At 48.4% G+C, this 15481-nt stretch overlaps 1 protein-coding gene across 7 annotated transcripts in view; it reads left to right on the forward strand.

Annotated features, from left to right (window-relative positions):
- Nucleotides 1-15481, forward strand: part of LOC119177780 (putative thiopurine S-methyltransferase) — a 428663-nt gene that overhangs the window by 331835 nt on the left and 81347 nt on the right. For all 7 annotated transcript variants that reach the window (XM_075868630.1, XM_075868279.1, XM_075868504.1 and 4 more), the window contains one exon: nt 12941-13070. In XM_075868630.1, coding sequence (XP_075724745.1) covers nt 12941-13070 — 130 coding nt within the window. The remainder of the gene's footprint in view (nt 1-12940; nt 13071-15481) is intronic.

The raw sequence follows: 15481 nt of genomic DNA on the forward strand, positions 1-15481 counted from the left end.
CATCTTGTGAAACGAAATACTGCAAAAAAACACAGAACTGAACGTCTCCTGCGATGTCGTGGCTGGGCCACTAGCCACGGCAATATAGGAAGAACTCTTTTGACCTTAAGTCACAAAATCTTTGAGCCAGTCAGGTCGTTTTGTGTGTGGGCGCGGACGCATAAAAGTCTCATTAGAACTTGTTGAAGTGCGACCAGGTTCGGACATCCTTGAAAACCTTGTAGTCCCTTCACTTTCCCCCTCCCTAGGGTTGAGATTTAGTGAATTACTTGAAAAAGGTACCCGCACCATGTCCTGCTGACTTCCCAACGTTCCTTGGGGGAAAACTGATTCAGATCCTTCACCATAAGAGATCTCTGACGAATCAGAATCTAACTGAAAACTGGGGGTGGAGCCCTGCAATGTAGGTGCACCAGGGGACTGACTGCCACAAAGATCTAAACTGGAATAAGAGTAAATAATTTCTTTGGGTGTAGTAGAAAGGGCGGCATTCTGGAAAGAATCCCTAGGAATTACTGTTAACTTGGATGCATTTTGCACTTTTCCGTCACTGAGGAGAAAAGTGGGCGGCGCAACCTGAGCCTTCACTGTAAGAGGCCTACTATACTTGAAAAAGCCTTTCCTATGGAGTCTTACCTTGACCAAATCGCCGACCTTTATGCGGGTTTGCAGCGCACCTTTTTTTTTGTCAAATACTCTTTGCTCTTATTCTGTTTCGCTGCAACCTGATTCCGGACATGATGCAACCGATTGGGCGACTCCGATACTTTAGGACGAATCCTAAACTTGGTAATAACTACTTTGGAACGAGGTTGTCGACCGTGCAGCAAAAAAGCTGGAGACAGGCCAGTCACCGCATGTGGTGTGACCCTATACGAACTCAAAAATTGTGTGATGCTCCTCGAGGCATCTTTACCTTCAAGTTCGGCTGCCTGCAAATGTTCCTTAAGAACCCTGTCAAGGCGTTCTGTTTGACCGTTGGCCTGGGGGTAATGATTGGACGAAAATATATGACGGATGCCCTGTTCCTTTAGATGTTCCTGAAATTGTACAGAGACAAATTGTGTACCATTGTCAGTTACTAAGAACTCTGGTAGCCCTTCCCGGCTAAACGACGATTCCAACAGCCTAATGACATCCTCTCTGGAGATAGAATTCGTGCCAAGAACCTCAAGCCATTTTGAATAGTAGTCGGCTAAGGTAACAAGATACCTGGTAAAAGATACATTTAACGGGCCGACGATGTCCGTACCCAACTTTTGCCGCGCCCTTCAGGCTATTCAACGGGCTGCAACAGTGCTACGCGTGGCTTGGCCGTCTTGTCTGTCAGCTGACAGATGTGACAATGCTTGACATGTTCTTCTACAGAACGATCCATTTGGGGCCACCAATACCTTTCACATAGAAGTTGCTTAGTACGTACTATCCCTTGATGGTTTTCATGTGCTAATTGGAGGAAAGTAGGTATCAGAACACTAGGAATGACTACACGATCACCACGCATGAGTAATCTGTCAACAGAAGAGAGTTCATTCCTAACATGAAAGTAAGCCATTAACTTATTATTTATATGCTTCTTAAAAGGCCAGCCCTACAATACACATTCACAGACTCTTTGCAACGTCACATCTGCATTTGTTGCAAGTTGGACGGTTTCTTTGTCAACTACAGATGTCCCTAAAGACACTATTTCTTCATCCTTGCTAAGTTCTGGACATGTCTGAATTGGCAGCCTAGACAGGGCAGCAGCGACCACATTATCTGAGCCCTTGCAATATTTTGTGTCAAAGTTGTAATACAAACGTCTAGCAGGCCACCGCGAAATCCTCAAAGGCCGTCGGCCTGCATCACCTGCGGCTAACAAAGCGACTACAGCCTGATGGTCGGTTCTAAGGGTGAAACGTCTACCCCAGAGGTAAATATGTCATCTTTCACACGCTAATAGACAGGCAAGCGCTTCGCGTTCACCCACAGAGTACTTTCTTTCAGTATCTGACAAGGTTCTCGACGCAAAGGCTACTGTTTCAAGCTTAGGACCATACCGCTGTTGTAACACAGCCCCGATGCCCACGACAGATGCATCGGTTGTAACCACCACAGGTAGCTCAGGATTAAACATCTTAATGACAGGTGAAAAAGTCAGGCGCGTTTTCAACTGGTTAAAACTGCGTTGGGCATCCTCCGACCAGCAAAACTTTTGGCCCTGTCTGAGCATGAGACGAATTGGTTCAACTAGGTCTGCATATTGATCAATAAACATGGCATAGTATCTTGTCAGACCTAAAAATGACTGTAAAGACTTAATGTCTGTAGGAGCTGGGGCATTTACTATAGCCTTTACTTTACTTTCTAACGGCGATATGCTATCAACTGAAATCCGGTGTCCCAAGATCTAAGTTCTTTCACGGAAAAAAGACATTTATCATTCAACTTCATGCCACTGTTAGCTATGCAAGTCAAGACTTCAATTTAGGCTCGCGTCATGCTCAGACTGAGTCTTACCCACCACAAGGACATCATCCTGATAGCAAATTACATTCTTGCAATCTTTTAAAATCTGGGACATCAATTTTTTGAAAAACTGCAGGCGCGGACGCCAGACCGAAACAGACACGCTTAAACCTGAACAAGCCATCATGCGTGATGAACGTCGTTAAGTCCCTACTGCTCTCCTCTAACAACAGCTGGTGATAAGCTGACGCTAAGTCTAGCTTAGCGAAACAAGTGGCTCCATGAAACATCTGCAACAACTCTTCAACGTGCGGCAAAGGATACCCATCGATGATAATTGCCTAATTCGGTTCCCTGAGATCTACACACAGCCGGATGCTTCCTTTTTCTCGCGGATGACGACAAGCGGCGAGACCCACTCGGAAGTGTCGACGCGTTCGATAACATCCGAGTCTTCGAGTCGGCGCAACTCGGTCGCCACCTGATCGCGAAGAGCCAGAGGGAGACGCCTGAGCTTGGATGCAACCGGAGTCACACATGGCCGCTGTTGAATGGGATGAATGAAATTCTTGACGAGACCCAACTCGTCGAACCGAATGGAGTCGTTTATGGAACCGAACTCGTCGAACCGAATGAACCTCGCGCGGAGACTATATCCACTCCCTCATCCAAATCTTAATAGGACACAGGCCCTTACGCTCAGACTACTGCAAACCGACACGTACCCTAACCTGAAATCCCTTCACGCTATATATCCTGACGTGTTTCCCAATGACGCTTGCCCCGCATGTGGGGATGTATCCACGCTGGCGCACATGCTCTGGGAGTGCAAGGCAATGTACACTAACCCCAACACTACATCGGTCAGGTGGGAGGCGGCCCTACGCAGCTCCCTCCTGGCCGACCAACTTTGGGCCGTCCAGCAGGCCCGCGGAGCGGCCGATAGGCTTGGCCTAACGGTCCCGACGTGGGAGTCGCCCGCTGCGCGCTGACGCGCGCCTTGCAGGACCTCAATAAAGTTTCGCAACCAACCCAACTCGTCGCTGAAAAGCTGCTCGAAGCCCGAAGGCACGTTGGAGGGACACTGCACTTCGCATGATGCGAGTCGGCACGTCAACGACGCGCCGTTAATCTGGATGCCCAGTCGCTGAATGGCGTCAAGACCCAAAAGCGATGTGCCCTTATCGGTGACGTAGAAGACCGCGGAGCAAGACCGCTGCAACACTGTGGCTGGAGTTTGGAAGGAGCCAAGGATCCCGATGCGCTGCTTGGAGAAGTTTCGCAAGTCGACTGTAGCTTTGGACGGGCTGTGCTGTTTGCTGTAATGACGCTGAAAGTCTTCTGCAGTCATCAAGGATACAGACGGTCCTGTATCCACCAGTAGTCGCAGGGTAACACCATTGACCACAGCGTGGACGACTAAGTCTTTTCTGGATGAGGTGCTAACTGTCAGCTCGGACAACAAAGGACGATCCGAAGATAACACTGATGAGCTTGAAGATGATTTCAACTGAGTGGAGACCTGCTGCTTCGGTATGACGTCGACAGCTTCCCTCGAAGAGACGCGCTGTACAGGGGCAGTCTTGCGGCACATCGACGCGAAATGTCCCCAAGTGTTGCACGTATTGCAACGTCGACTTCGGGCTGGACAATTTCGAAAACTCGAGTGGTGCCGTCTGCTTCCGCAGCGGTCGCACAATTGAGGTTGGAAGTCGCCTTGAGACTTCTCATTTGGGATTGGAGCACGGTACCCCGACGACGACTACGGCTGGAAGTCGCCATCTTGGCCTCCCAGACCTCGTGACAAGACGTCACGGCCTCCCCGACTGGCGCGGCCATTCTTTCTCTTCGCGCCTCCATATTGGGCGCCTTGCCCAACGACTTCGACATGTTCAGGTTGACTGGGAGCAAATGTTTGGTTCGCCAAGGACAATGATTCGAGCGTCCGACCGACTTCTTCAGCTTTCTCCAAGGTCAACTCTTCGCCGTATGCCAGCAGCTTCTCTCTCACCTGCAAGTTGGACGAGCCGTGAATAACCTGATCGCAGACGCGTTCCGCGTACGTGCGCCCAAACTTGCATCGTACGGCTTTCTTCTTCAGGACTGTCACGTAGTCGAGGAAACTCTCGACGGGGAGTTGACGACGACTAGTGAACTCGTGACGTTCAACTAGCGGATTAGTCGACGCGGCGAAAAGCCGGTCGAGCTGCTTGACGAGACTGTCATACTTTATAACGGCCGGAGCCGACGAATCTGGGTCAGACGCCGGCGTAGTTGGCGCCGCGTTGCTCGGAGTAGACGCCGCATTGCTCGTCTCGTGTCGAGCTTCTTCCTGTTCGGCAGCCGCGAAATACCTCCGCTGTCCTTCCCGTCCCAGCAGCCTGACGAGCGCCGCCGCACGACGCGTGTCGTTCCATTCGCTGCCGCCGGCCGCCTCGAGGTGGGCCTGAAATATTTTTTTCCCAATGAGTCTACGGAACTGGGGGCGGCCCCGGCAGCTGTAGGAAGACAGGAAGGCGCTTGAAGAGAGCCATGCCGACAGGAGAGGTGGTAAAGAGCTCTCTGGAGCGGAGCAAGGGCGAAGGCCTAGGCGAGAGCTTGCCAGAGTCTGCACACAAAGAGCGCTAGGCCTCGCGGATGCCAGACGCGTCAAACACGGGTTCTTTCTGCCGTGGTAGGAACCGAGGCGAAGAACATCCTCGTCGCCGTTCTGTTGTGTCGGCGAGCGCCATCCGACGGCGAGGGCCCGATGACTGAACGCGAGACGCAACGTGCGCCGGCACGCACCCCCGACACGCGCAGTAGAAGTGAGTTGACCGGAGCCCGCGGGAACCCAACAAAAACTGAGCTGACCAGCGGCCGTTTATTGAACGACACACAACGAACACGCGGACACACGCGATTGGCTGCATGCAATCACGTGTGTGCCGTTACAAACGACATCTGTTGAACATAATACACACTATGGCGCACTCAGTGCGCGCGCCACTCACAGGTGGCGCCAAGACAAAACACGAGCCAGTCCTCGACGTTGGTGCCATCCACGCCGGTGAAGACAGGAAGGTCGCGGATGCGGGGGACACCGGAACATGGCGTCGGCGCAGGAGGAAGCGTTTGCTGAGCGGCGTCTTGGTGCATGGTAGAAGGCACAGTACGGGATCGAAGCTCCAAGGGCATCGAATGATAACCGAAGGTGTTAGAAGGGCAAAGCACTCTCCACCAAATTGTTGAGACGTTTATTTGCGGACACTTGTCGATGATGCTCGACAGCAACAGTCAATGCGGGTACCGACTCTCTGCACGAGTAGCTCTTCTTTTTGCTAAAAGGGCGACCCACTAGAAGGCGCTGGAGAGGAGACCCACTGTTTGAAGGCTTCGCCACAATATAATATACTGTACATGGGATCTGCCATTTTTTGTGCTCGTCACTCCACGTTTAATTTTCGTGTATTGTAACGCACAAAAAAACTATGCGGAATGCGGCGCAGCACGTTTGCGAGAAAATTGTTTTTCGGCTCAACAAATGAGTCACCGCCCACACTAATAAATTTTCTTTGTGCCGGTAAATATATCCGAATTCAGTGCATGAGTGAGAGTTCGCGAAAAGTGCAGTTATGCTTTATATTGTTATTTGTGACAATCGCATATATTTTAAAGCTCTGACGAGCGCAATAAGAAAGAAGTGCTAAATCTAGAAAAACAATTTTTAGCTATAGCTAGTACGTTATATTCTCAATAAACACCACTGCCTCGTTAACAACTCGCATGACACCGAAAATTGCTTTGTTTTTGCTGCGGCAAGCGCTTGTGACGTTTTTCGCAAAAGTTTGATGTAACTAAATTGCAGGAGAAAATTTGTGCGAAGGCGGGAAAAAGAACGTAACCAACGTTTTTTTTTATTTCTACGGTTCATGCCGCAGTCAAGTGCTGCGGCAACAACTGCTGTGTTGCGTTGCGCACTGTAAGTTTAGTTGCGTGCGTTTACTGCACATTTACTGCTTTGTGGGTGTTTTTATAATACTGCCTATATGCTTATTTCTTGTGTGTACTTATACTCATGACATAGGAGCTGCATTTCCACGTCTAGCAGTGCAATGAACTTAACTTGGTAAGCCCGCGCTCATGAGACATTAAAAACGGGGCATTTGCTTACCAAGGATAATACTTAAAAATTGAAGTTTTCGCCTCTCCAATGAATATCATGTTTTATTTAAATTGTTTGCTTGCCAGTATGGCTGTGCAACTTACACTAAAGTAATTTATGTGTGCAAACAACCTGGTAAATAATAATAATAATAATAATAATAATAATAATAATAATAATAATAATAATAATAATAATAATAATAATAATAATAATAATAATAATAATAACAAACGCCTCAGCGACGAGCTCGCACAATAATGTGGTATCATCAAAGCCTGTATACTATTCCCAATCGCTAGAAAATGACCTTCAGTACTTGATTTTTTGTGGTCTCGCCTCTCGGAGGCTGTGCAAGTTCCCAGCAGGCTTTTCGAGCTCTGCGCACCCAAACTAGCTGCAGGAGCCTATAGAAATGTCCTCACTTACCTTTTCATATTATATGGTTCAGCTCTGGAGTGTCAGGCAAGTGACTTTACTATAAAGTAGATAAACTACAGAAAGCGCGCGCGGAACCACTACTCAAAAAGCGAGTGATGCCTCGCTGACCCGCAAATGCACCGAACATGATATCCCGTAGCAAATTGCCTGTAGACGCCCCCTACCCCACCCCATTTCAGACCCTTGACCAAGAAATGAGGCAATCAGTCATTTTGCCAAGTGTAAGATAAACCGTAAAGCAAATATATCGTTAACTTTGACATATATAACTGGACTATTTGACAAAAATTGTATTGAGTTTTTGGTCTCGATTGTTTAACCTCCTCACGTAGCCGCTCTTCAACCGTCGATGGGCATTGATGCCTGCGGCAATAGGTTTTCAGCACATTTCGTTCCGAGTTTCACGACCTCCTTAATTTCACCATGTATCATATGTAACCATGCGGGAGCTACAGAATTCTAAAAGGAGTGACGTCAATCACCTGAAATACTTAAAATTATATTCAGGGTCTCCATCCCGCAGCTCCTACACTACGTGGTCGTACTCTCTATATTCCGGGCACTTTTTGAAGGTAGAGAGACCTCTTCCTCTTGCAAAGCACGAACAACGAGAGAATAATGTTTCGTCTGGCACAATGTGTCTGCATTTCTGTCTTCTTCGAGCAACACCGTCTGGTCAGCGGTGGTTATCGCTAACAACAAAGAAAGCACCCAAATAGATTTAGAGGAGGCGATGACGCCGGTGATCGCGATAATTTTATTTGTGTGCGCATACCGATTCGTATGCCGAGGTGCACGGCGCAGACGCGGCCAACATGCCTCACGTTATCTCTGGAGGGCCGCAGAAGATGCGCAGCCACGCCCCTTTTGATTTTCGCTTTCGAAATTCGTTTTTCTTGGAAAAATAAACTAGTCTTGTCATTACTTCAAGGAGTGTAGGTGCCTTCTCTTCGCGCCTCCGAGGCGCGAGTACGCAACAAACTTGTGAACCGGACGTTTGGAAAAACAGCAGCCATGTCAGAATAGGAAGGCACTTTAAGCTCACCCACAACCAACGCCTCGGAGTTAACGCTTCCTCATTTCTGGCCCGAAAACCCCAGAGTGTGGTTCAGCCAAATCGAGGCCCGCTTCGAGCATCGACGCATCACATCGCAGCAGTCGAAATATTTGCACGTGGTGTCAGCACTGCCATCTGACTTCACTGACGCCTCCACTTCATCGGAGGAGCCCTACGACGAACTAAAAAGCACCGTCCTGAAACGTCTTGAGGTGTCCGAACAGAGCAGGCTGCAACTACTCCTGTCTCATGAAGAGCTCGGTGACCAGCGTCCCTCACAACTACTTCACCGAATGCGTCAGCTCCTGGGCCAACAAGCGTCAGAGGAGCGTCAACATCCATTGCTTCGCGAGTTGTTTTTGCAGAGACTGCCACAGTCAACACGGATGATACTCGCTGGCTCGGATGACTTGACTCTCGAACGTCTGCCTCAACTCACCGACCGCATGACCGACTGCACTGAGCCACCAAAATGCCTACTGCTGCAACGGGAAGGCCCGAACATGCAGACCGGTTAGGTCGCTTAGAGAACAGAGATGACCGACTGGGTGCAGCAGTTGAAAACCTCGCCCTGTCCAACAAACACCAGCCGGCACGACATCGTTCGCCGTCCCGTGCTCGAAGCCCGCAGCACCGCGGACACTCAAGCGAGGCAGAGCAGAACATCTGCTGGTACCACCGTCGTTTTAGAGAGCAAGCCACTCGCTGCACCCATCTATGCTCGTGGACGGGAAACGCACCGGCCAGTCGCTAACGGCGGAAAGCGACACGGGCCATCGTTCAAGCCGCCTCTTCTTCGTTGTCGACCGCATCACCGGCACACGCCTCCTTGTCGATACCGGAGCGGAGCTATGTATCCTACCAGCAGCTCAACATCGCCGGGGCAGCAAGTCCATTTCGATCCTAATTGCAGTCAATAATATTGCTATTGCATCATATGGAGTCCAGTCAATGACCATAGACATCGGACTCAAGCGTACATATCGATGGCTCTTCGTTGTGGCCGACGTCGGAATTGTCATCCTGGGAGCGGACTTTCTAAGCCACTTCAATCTTGACGTCAGCGTTCGCGATCGTGGTCTCAAGGACAACGTCACTTCGCTCACGGTTATCGGACTGAAGTCTGACCTGTCCTCATGCGGCATTTCCACTTTCAACCCAGAGTCAAACTTCCAAAAGATTCTGGCTGAATTCCCTTAAATCACCAGACCTCGGAACACCGAACTGCCAATCAAACACAAGGTGACGCATCACATTGTCACCACCGGACCGCCCGTCACAGCTAGACCTAGGAGACTCCCTGGACAAAGACACGAAGTCGCCCGCCGTGAGTTCGACCACATGCTCCAATTCGGCATTATTCTACCTTCTTCCAACAACTAGTCTTCCGCGCTGCACATGGTGCCACAAAAAGAGTCTGGTGACTGGCGGCCTTGTGGTGATTATCGGGCACTCAATGCTGTGACAACGGCAGACCCATATCTTTTCCCCACATCCATGATTTCAGCGCTCACCTCGCGGGAACGACCTTCTTCACTAGGCTGAATCTGATGGCCGCTTATCACCAGATTCAAGTAGAACCAAGGGACATCCCAAAGACGGCCTTGACAACGCCTTTCGGCATTTTGAATTTGTTCGTATGCCGTGCAGACTGAAGAACGCGGCACAAACTTTACAACGTTTCATGAATGAGGTCACTCGCAGACTGCTCTTTGTTTTTGTCTACTTAGACGACATTTTGGTCACCAGTAATATGCCGGAGGAGCATGAAAATCTCCTGCGCCTCTTCTTCAAGCGTCTTGACGAGCACGGTCTGGTTTTCAAGCCCCAAATGTGCATCTTTGGCATTGAAGCACTAGATTTCTTAGGTCATCGAATCAGCCCGCAAGACATCTTGCCGCTCGCATCACGGGTTCAAGCAGTCATGAAATTCCCCACGCCTAGATTTTCCACAAATTGCGCGAGTTTCTCGGTTTAATAAACTTCCATAGGTGCTTCATCTCATCCTGTGCACACATTCTACAGCCGCTAACTGACTTGCTGTGCTGGGACGGCAAGAAAACGCCCGAGTTTCACTGTTCAGCAGAGCACGAAAAAGCCTTCCAGGACGCGAAAACTCAGCTTGCCTCCGCAACAATTCTGATGCACCCGCTTTCCGACTCGCCAACGCGGCTCATGGTTGATGCTTCAACGATGGCAGTGGGAGCAGTGTTGCAACAATACGACGGCAAGGACTGGAAACCGATAGGTTTCTTTTCTAAACGTCTTAAACAGGCGGAAGTGCGCTACAGCACCTTTGGAAGAGAGATACTGGCCAATTATTCCTCCGTAAAGCATTTCCGTTTTTTCCTAGAAGGCTGCCTTTTCGACGTTTTAACGGACCACAAGCCGCTGACGTATGCGTTCAAGAACAACAGCTCCTCATATTCGGAAAGAGAACTGCGCCAACTTTCTTTCATTTCCGAATTTCCCACGGACATCCGCCGCATAGCGGGGAGCGAAAACCAAGCAGCCGACGCACTCTCCCGCATCGACACCGTTTCAGCGTCCGTCGACTTTGAGACGTTGGCCGCCGCCCAGCGGGAAGACCCAGAGCTAGGTGACATGAGGCAGAATCCACTGTCACTGGTGCTCGAAGAGATCCCGCTACCATACACAACGACTATGGTCACATGCGACAAATCTCAAAATCTCCTGAACCCTTCGTCCCTGTCCGGTTTCGGCGTGCAGTGTTTGACAGCCTTCACGACCTCAGCTACCCAGCAATCCGGGCGAACCAGAGGCTCGTCACTGACCGCTTTGTGTGGCCCGCAGTTAACGCCGACGTTCGACGCTGGGCGAAGACATGCCGAACATGTCAGGTGACTCGTGACACGCGCACAGCACTCCAAGCATTTCTGCCACCAGAGTGTCGTTTTGACCACGTGCACTTGGACTTGGTGGGACCTCTTCCTCCTTCCCAGGGTTACAGATACCTGCTCACTTGGGTCGACCGCTACTCATGGTGGCCCGAGGCGACGCCGATTCTTGACATCACAGCTGGGACCGTCGCACAGGCGTTTGTGGCCACATGTGTTTCACGCTATGGCTGCCCACTGCGCATAACGACCGATCATGGACGACAATTTCAGAGCAACCTATCCTCTGCGCTGGCAAGGCTTCTGGGAACACGGCTTCAGTACACCACGGCTTACCATCCAGCGAGCAATGAAATGGTGGACCGGCTACACCGTCAACTGAAGGCATCGTTAATGGCCAAATTCGATAGAGAGCACTGGGTGGAGAAGGTCCCTCTCGTTCTTCTAGGCCTGCGTAAGGCGATAAAAGAAGACCTTGGATTTTGTGCAGCAGAAACGCTGTACGGCTCTACAGTCCGTCTACCGGGAGAATTCTTCGGGGAGAAACCAAGCGCTACGCTGACGCCTTCAGAACATATGGAAAGGCTACACTCCTGGTTGAAGCACCTGCAACCCAGCGCGCCACGCGTCAGCCGCAACCAAAGAGTGTTTTCTTTCCCAGACATGAATGAGGCAACTTATGTGTTCGTGCGACGTGACACAATGAAAGCGCCGTTGACCACGGCGTACGACGGGCCCTTCCGTGTGCTTTCGCGGTTGTACAAATCTGTGACCATTTTTGTTCGCGACAGAGAGGACGTCGTTTCTCTCGATCGCGTGAAACCGGCTCACCTCATGGACTAACTCGCACATTTGCTCGTTTTTTTTCCTTTTTTCCCAGGCTCTGCGGTCTAGGGGGGGGGGGACCCCTTGTTGCGGGCGATGACGCCGGTGATCGGGATAATTTTATTTGTGTGCGCATACCAGTTCCTATGCCGAGGCGCACGACGCAGACGCGGCCAACATGCCTCACGTTATCTCCGGAGGGCCGCGGAAGATACGCAGCCACGCCCCTTTCGGTTGTCGCTTTCGAAGCCTGTTTTTCTTGGAAAAATAAACCAGTCTTGGCCCAAATTTCAAGGAGTGTATAGGTGCCTTCTTTTTTCGCCTCCGCGGGGCGAGTACCCTACAGATTTGTTGATGTTTCAGGACAGGCGGCATAAGGCGGCGAATGCGCTACTCCAGCCGCTGCAAGTGCATGACACTCAACTGAAGGGAGATAGACATACGCCTAGCGTGACGGACCTGCTGGCGTAGCGTACCACAATCCATCGTTACGTTATTGCGCACAGCTTTAAAGGCCACCACTTGGAATGAAGAATTCCACGGGCACTTGGTCTTTTAATCCGTGCACAATAAAGTAACAGTGAATAGTGAACTCGCCCAAGCAAGTACTCTTATAAGTTGTACCATAAACATTGCGCCAGGTTACGTCAAAGTGTATTGGCGCCTTTAGAGAGGACCCTTTGGCACGGGTATTGTGACGTTACGCTCGTCATAGAATGCGTTCTGAGTAAAATGACTTTCACTACATAGAGCGCAAAAAACACATGAGTGCGTGACTAAGAAAAAACTGTAGCCCAATGGCCTGCACCACTTGCCCACCACAGCTACAGTCAATATTTGAAAATAAATAAATAAAAAGAAATAAAAATAAAAGGGGTGTCGCTATAAAGGAGTAATCATAGATTGGCAGCCGCAGAATTTGCAGTACCTGTATACCTGTCGGAGTGATATGCAGATTGCTTTAAGCGCATTAACCTTTTTTTCGTGTAATTTGGAGCTGAGTGTTATGAAATGATTCTAACTGAGCAACGCGACAATATTTTAATTCCATGAGGACATATCGCAGTGCACTGACAGGTAGAATATCATGTAGCCATGTGAAATTTATCTGCCCTGTGGTCACTTGTAAAGCCTGAAATCACTGCAGAAGTGGCATTTGTGTAGGTTCTACGACCACGGCTTTCGTGTGGTAGGCGTCGAGTTTTTGGAGACGGTGGCTCGGAGCTTTTTTGCCACCCACAACCTGCGGATGTTTGAAGGCTGCTCGGCCGTCAATGGCTGCAAGATCCTTCATGTGAGTACGCTGTGTCACGTTTGCATGAATAGGAAATAGGACGAAGCAATGTGATGAGCTGCAAGAGGGTGCTACAAAAAAGTGACTCTCCCTGCTTGACGCACCGTGGTTAATTTGTTTTAACACTCATTCAGTGTAAAATCTGAGTTTGAAAGCGATCTCAATCCATGCTGAATATCGCAGTTATCTCGGAAGCTTTAAACTCTTACTTTTACCTTATGGGCATATGCTGCTTCACGAGACGGTAAAGAGCTTTTATGCAACGCGGTCCTACACGTGAGCACGAAAAGCCAAAAAAGACACCACAAATTACTACTAGGAACCACAAATTTACTTTCGGAAATCATACCGCTTACCTAGTCTAAATGGCAGGCAAACATTTGAGCACGTGGGATCACTCTGGACGTGCGCGTAGAAACTGCTATACTTTTGGAAGTCACGACAAGGATGGTACAGTGCATATCAGCATTCGCTCAAAGACCCCAACCCCTTAAGTAACAATGCTATCGTTGGCTTAAGGACAAACAACTCACCAAGTGCATCAACAGGAGGGGGACGATGATGTCGTATGGATGGCGCTCACCCAAAAAGGACATGGGCCAAGAACAGGGTGGTAGGCGCTGTTAGTGGGCCTGTGAACAGGACAACAATGCGATTCACTAAGCCGTTCTGCTTTCTCGTCCAGGTTGATTTGATATTTATTTATTTATTTATTTGATACTGTCAGCCCCATGCTTGGGGTCATTACAGGGAGGGTGTCGCTAGGTACATAACGCTTGCACAAAAAAGGAAAATTCAAAAGCACATATAAACACGAGATGAATAACCAACAATAAAAATAAGAAACAAACAACAGTGACCACACACGTAAAAATCAACGAATAATTGCTGACAACAGAATTTAGTACGCATCGCTACAAAGAAAACCGTTCAATGCATTTTCAAAATCCACTGGTGTTGTTTGTTGCACAACCGCATTGGCTAAACTATTCCACATATCTATTGTGTCTGGAAAAAAGGAGTGGCGGAAAGCATTCTTGCGTGTGAAATAAGGTTTAATTGCTCTAATATTATTAAGACGATCACATCGCCTTCCAGGAGGCTGAATATATAAATTTTTATTTATCTTTGTTTGCCCGCTTATAATCTTAAAAAGAAATTTGAGGCGGTGTTTTCGCTTGCGATATTCTAAAGACTCAAGCTCACAGGACTTTAACAGAGCTGTGACTGAGTGTGTGCGTCGGTATCTACCGCATATGAAACCAACTGCTAATTTTTGTGTTCTTTCTATTTTTGTCCACAACACCTTCTGGTGAGGCGACCATACAATACTAGCGTACTCTAAGACAGGACGTATGAATGTTTTATAAGCAGTTCTACATCTGGTGTAGCATGTTCCAGTTTTTTGAGGAAATACAGTTTTTTCTTGGCCTTAAAACAGATGTTATCGATATGCAAGCGAGTGACATTTCAATGTGTGCATAATACTAACTCCTAGGTATTTGAAACAATCGGCATTATTTAAAGGGTGACTTCCGATGTAATACATGAATGATAATTCCCACCCACTAGAATGAATATGCGTATATGTCGTCTTGCTATAGTTTATTTCCATGTCCCATATTATACACCACCGATCTAATGCCTGTAAGCACCTGTTCAGTTTAATTTGGTCCCCTTCGCAAGTAACAGGAGAATAAATCAAGCAGTCATCTACAAAAGTTTCATTTTAATGGGAGCCTCACCTATTGAACATAGATCATCAACAAATATCAGAAAAATAATTGGTCCTAAAACAGATCCTTGGGGAACGCCCGAGTACACGGCCAGTGGTCTTGAAGTGTAATTTTCAATTTTTACAGTCTGTTGACGTGCGTATAAATAGGCCTCTATCCATTTTAATACTTCTTCGCTTATTCCTGATCTTTCAAGCTTGAAAAGTAATTTACGATGCGAGACCTTATCAAAAGCTTCCCTAGAATCGACACAAATTACATCAGTTTGCAGAAGGGCATCGCTGTTTTTATTGAAATTATGGAGCGTTTCAGCTAATTGTGTCACAGTAAAAAGACCATGCCGAAACCCCTGTTCGCTTGCGCAAAGTAACTGGTTAGAATCAAGAAAACTAAGAATATGTTTTGCTAATACATGTCCCAGAATTTTACATAAAACCGACGTCAAGAATACGGGCCGGTAATTGTTTACTAAAAAGCGGTTACCGTTTTTAAAAATCGGAATCACAATTGCATTGCGCCAGTCTAATGGAAGTGATCGCGTCTCAACCGATTTCACAAATATTATTTCTAAATAAAACGAGACCCATTCTGCTTGTCTTTTGAGAAAATCTGTTGGTAGGTTATTTGAAACACTTCCTTTCCTCGCATCTAGCTCCAGCAGTAACTGAAAAACAC

Source organism: Rhipicephalus microplus, chromosome 1, assembly GCF_043290135.1.
Source record: "Rhipicephalus microplus isolate Deutch F79 chromosome 1, USDA_Rmic, whole genome shotgun sequence".
Classification (NCBI taxonomy): domain Eukaryota; kingdom Metazoa; phylum Arthropoda; class Arachnida; order Ixodida; family Ixodidae; genus Rhipicephalus; species Rhipicephalus microplus.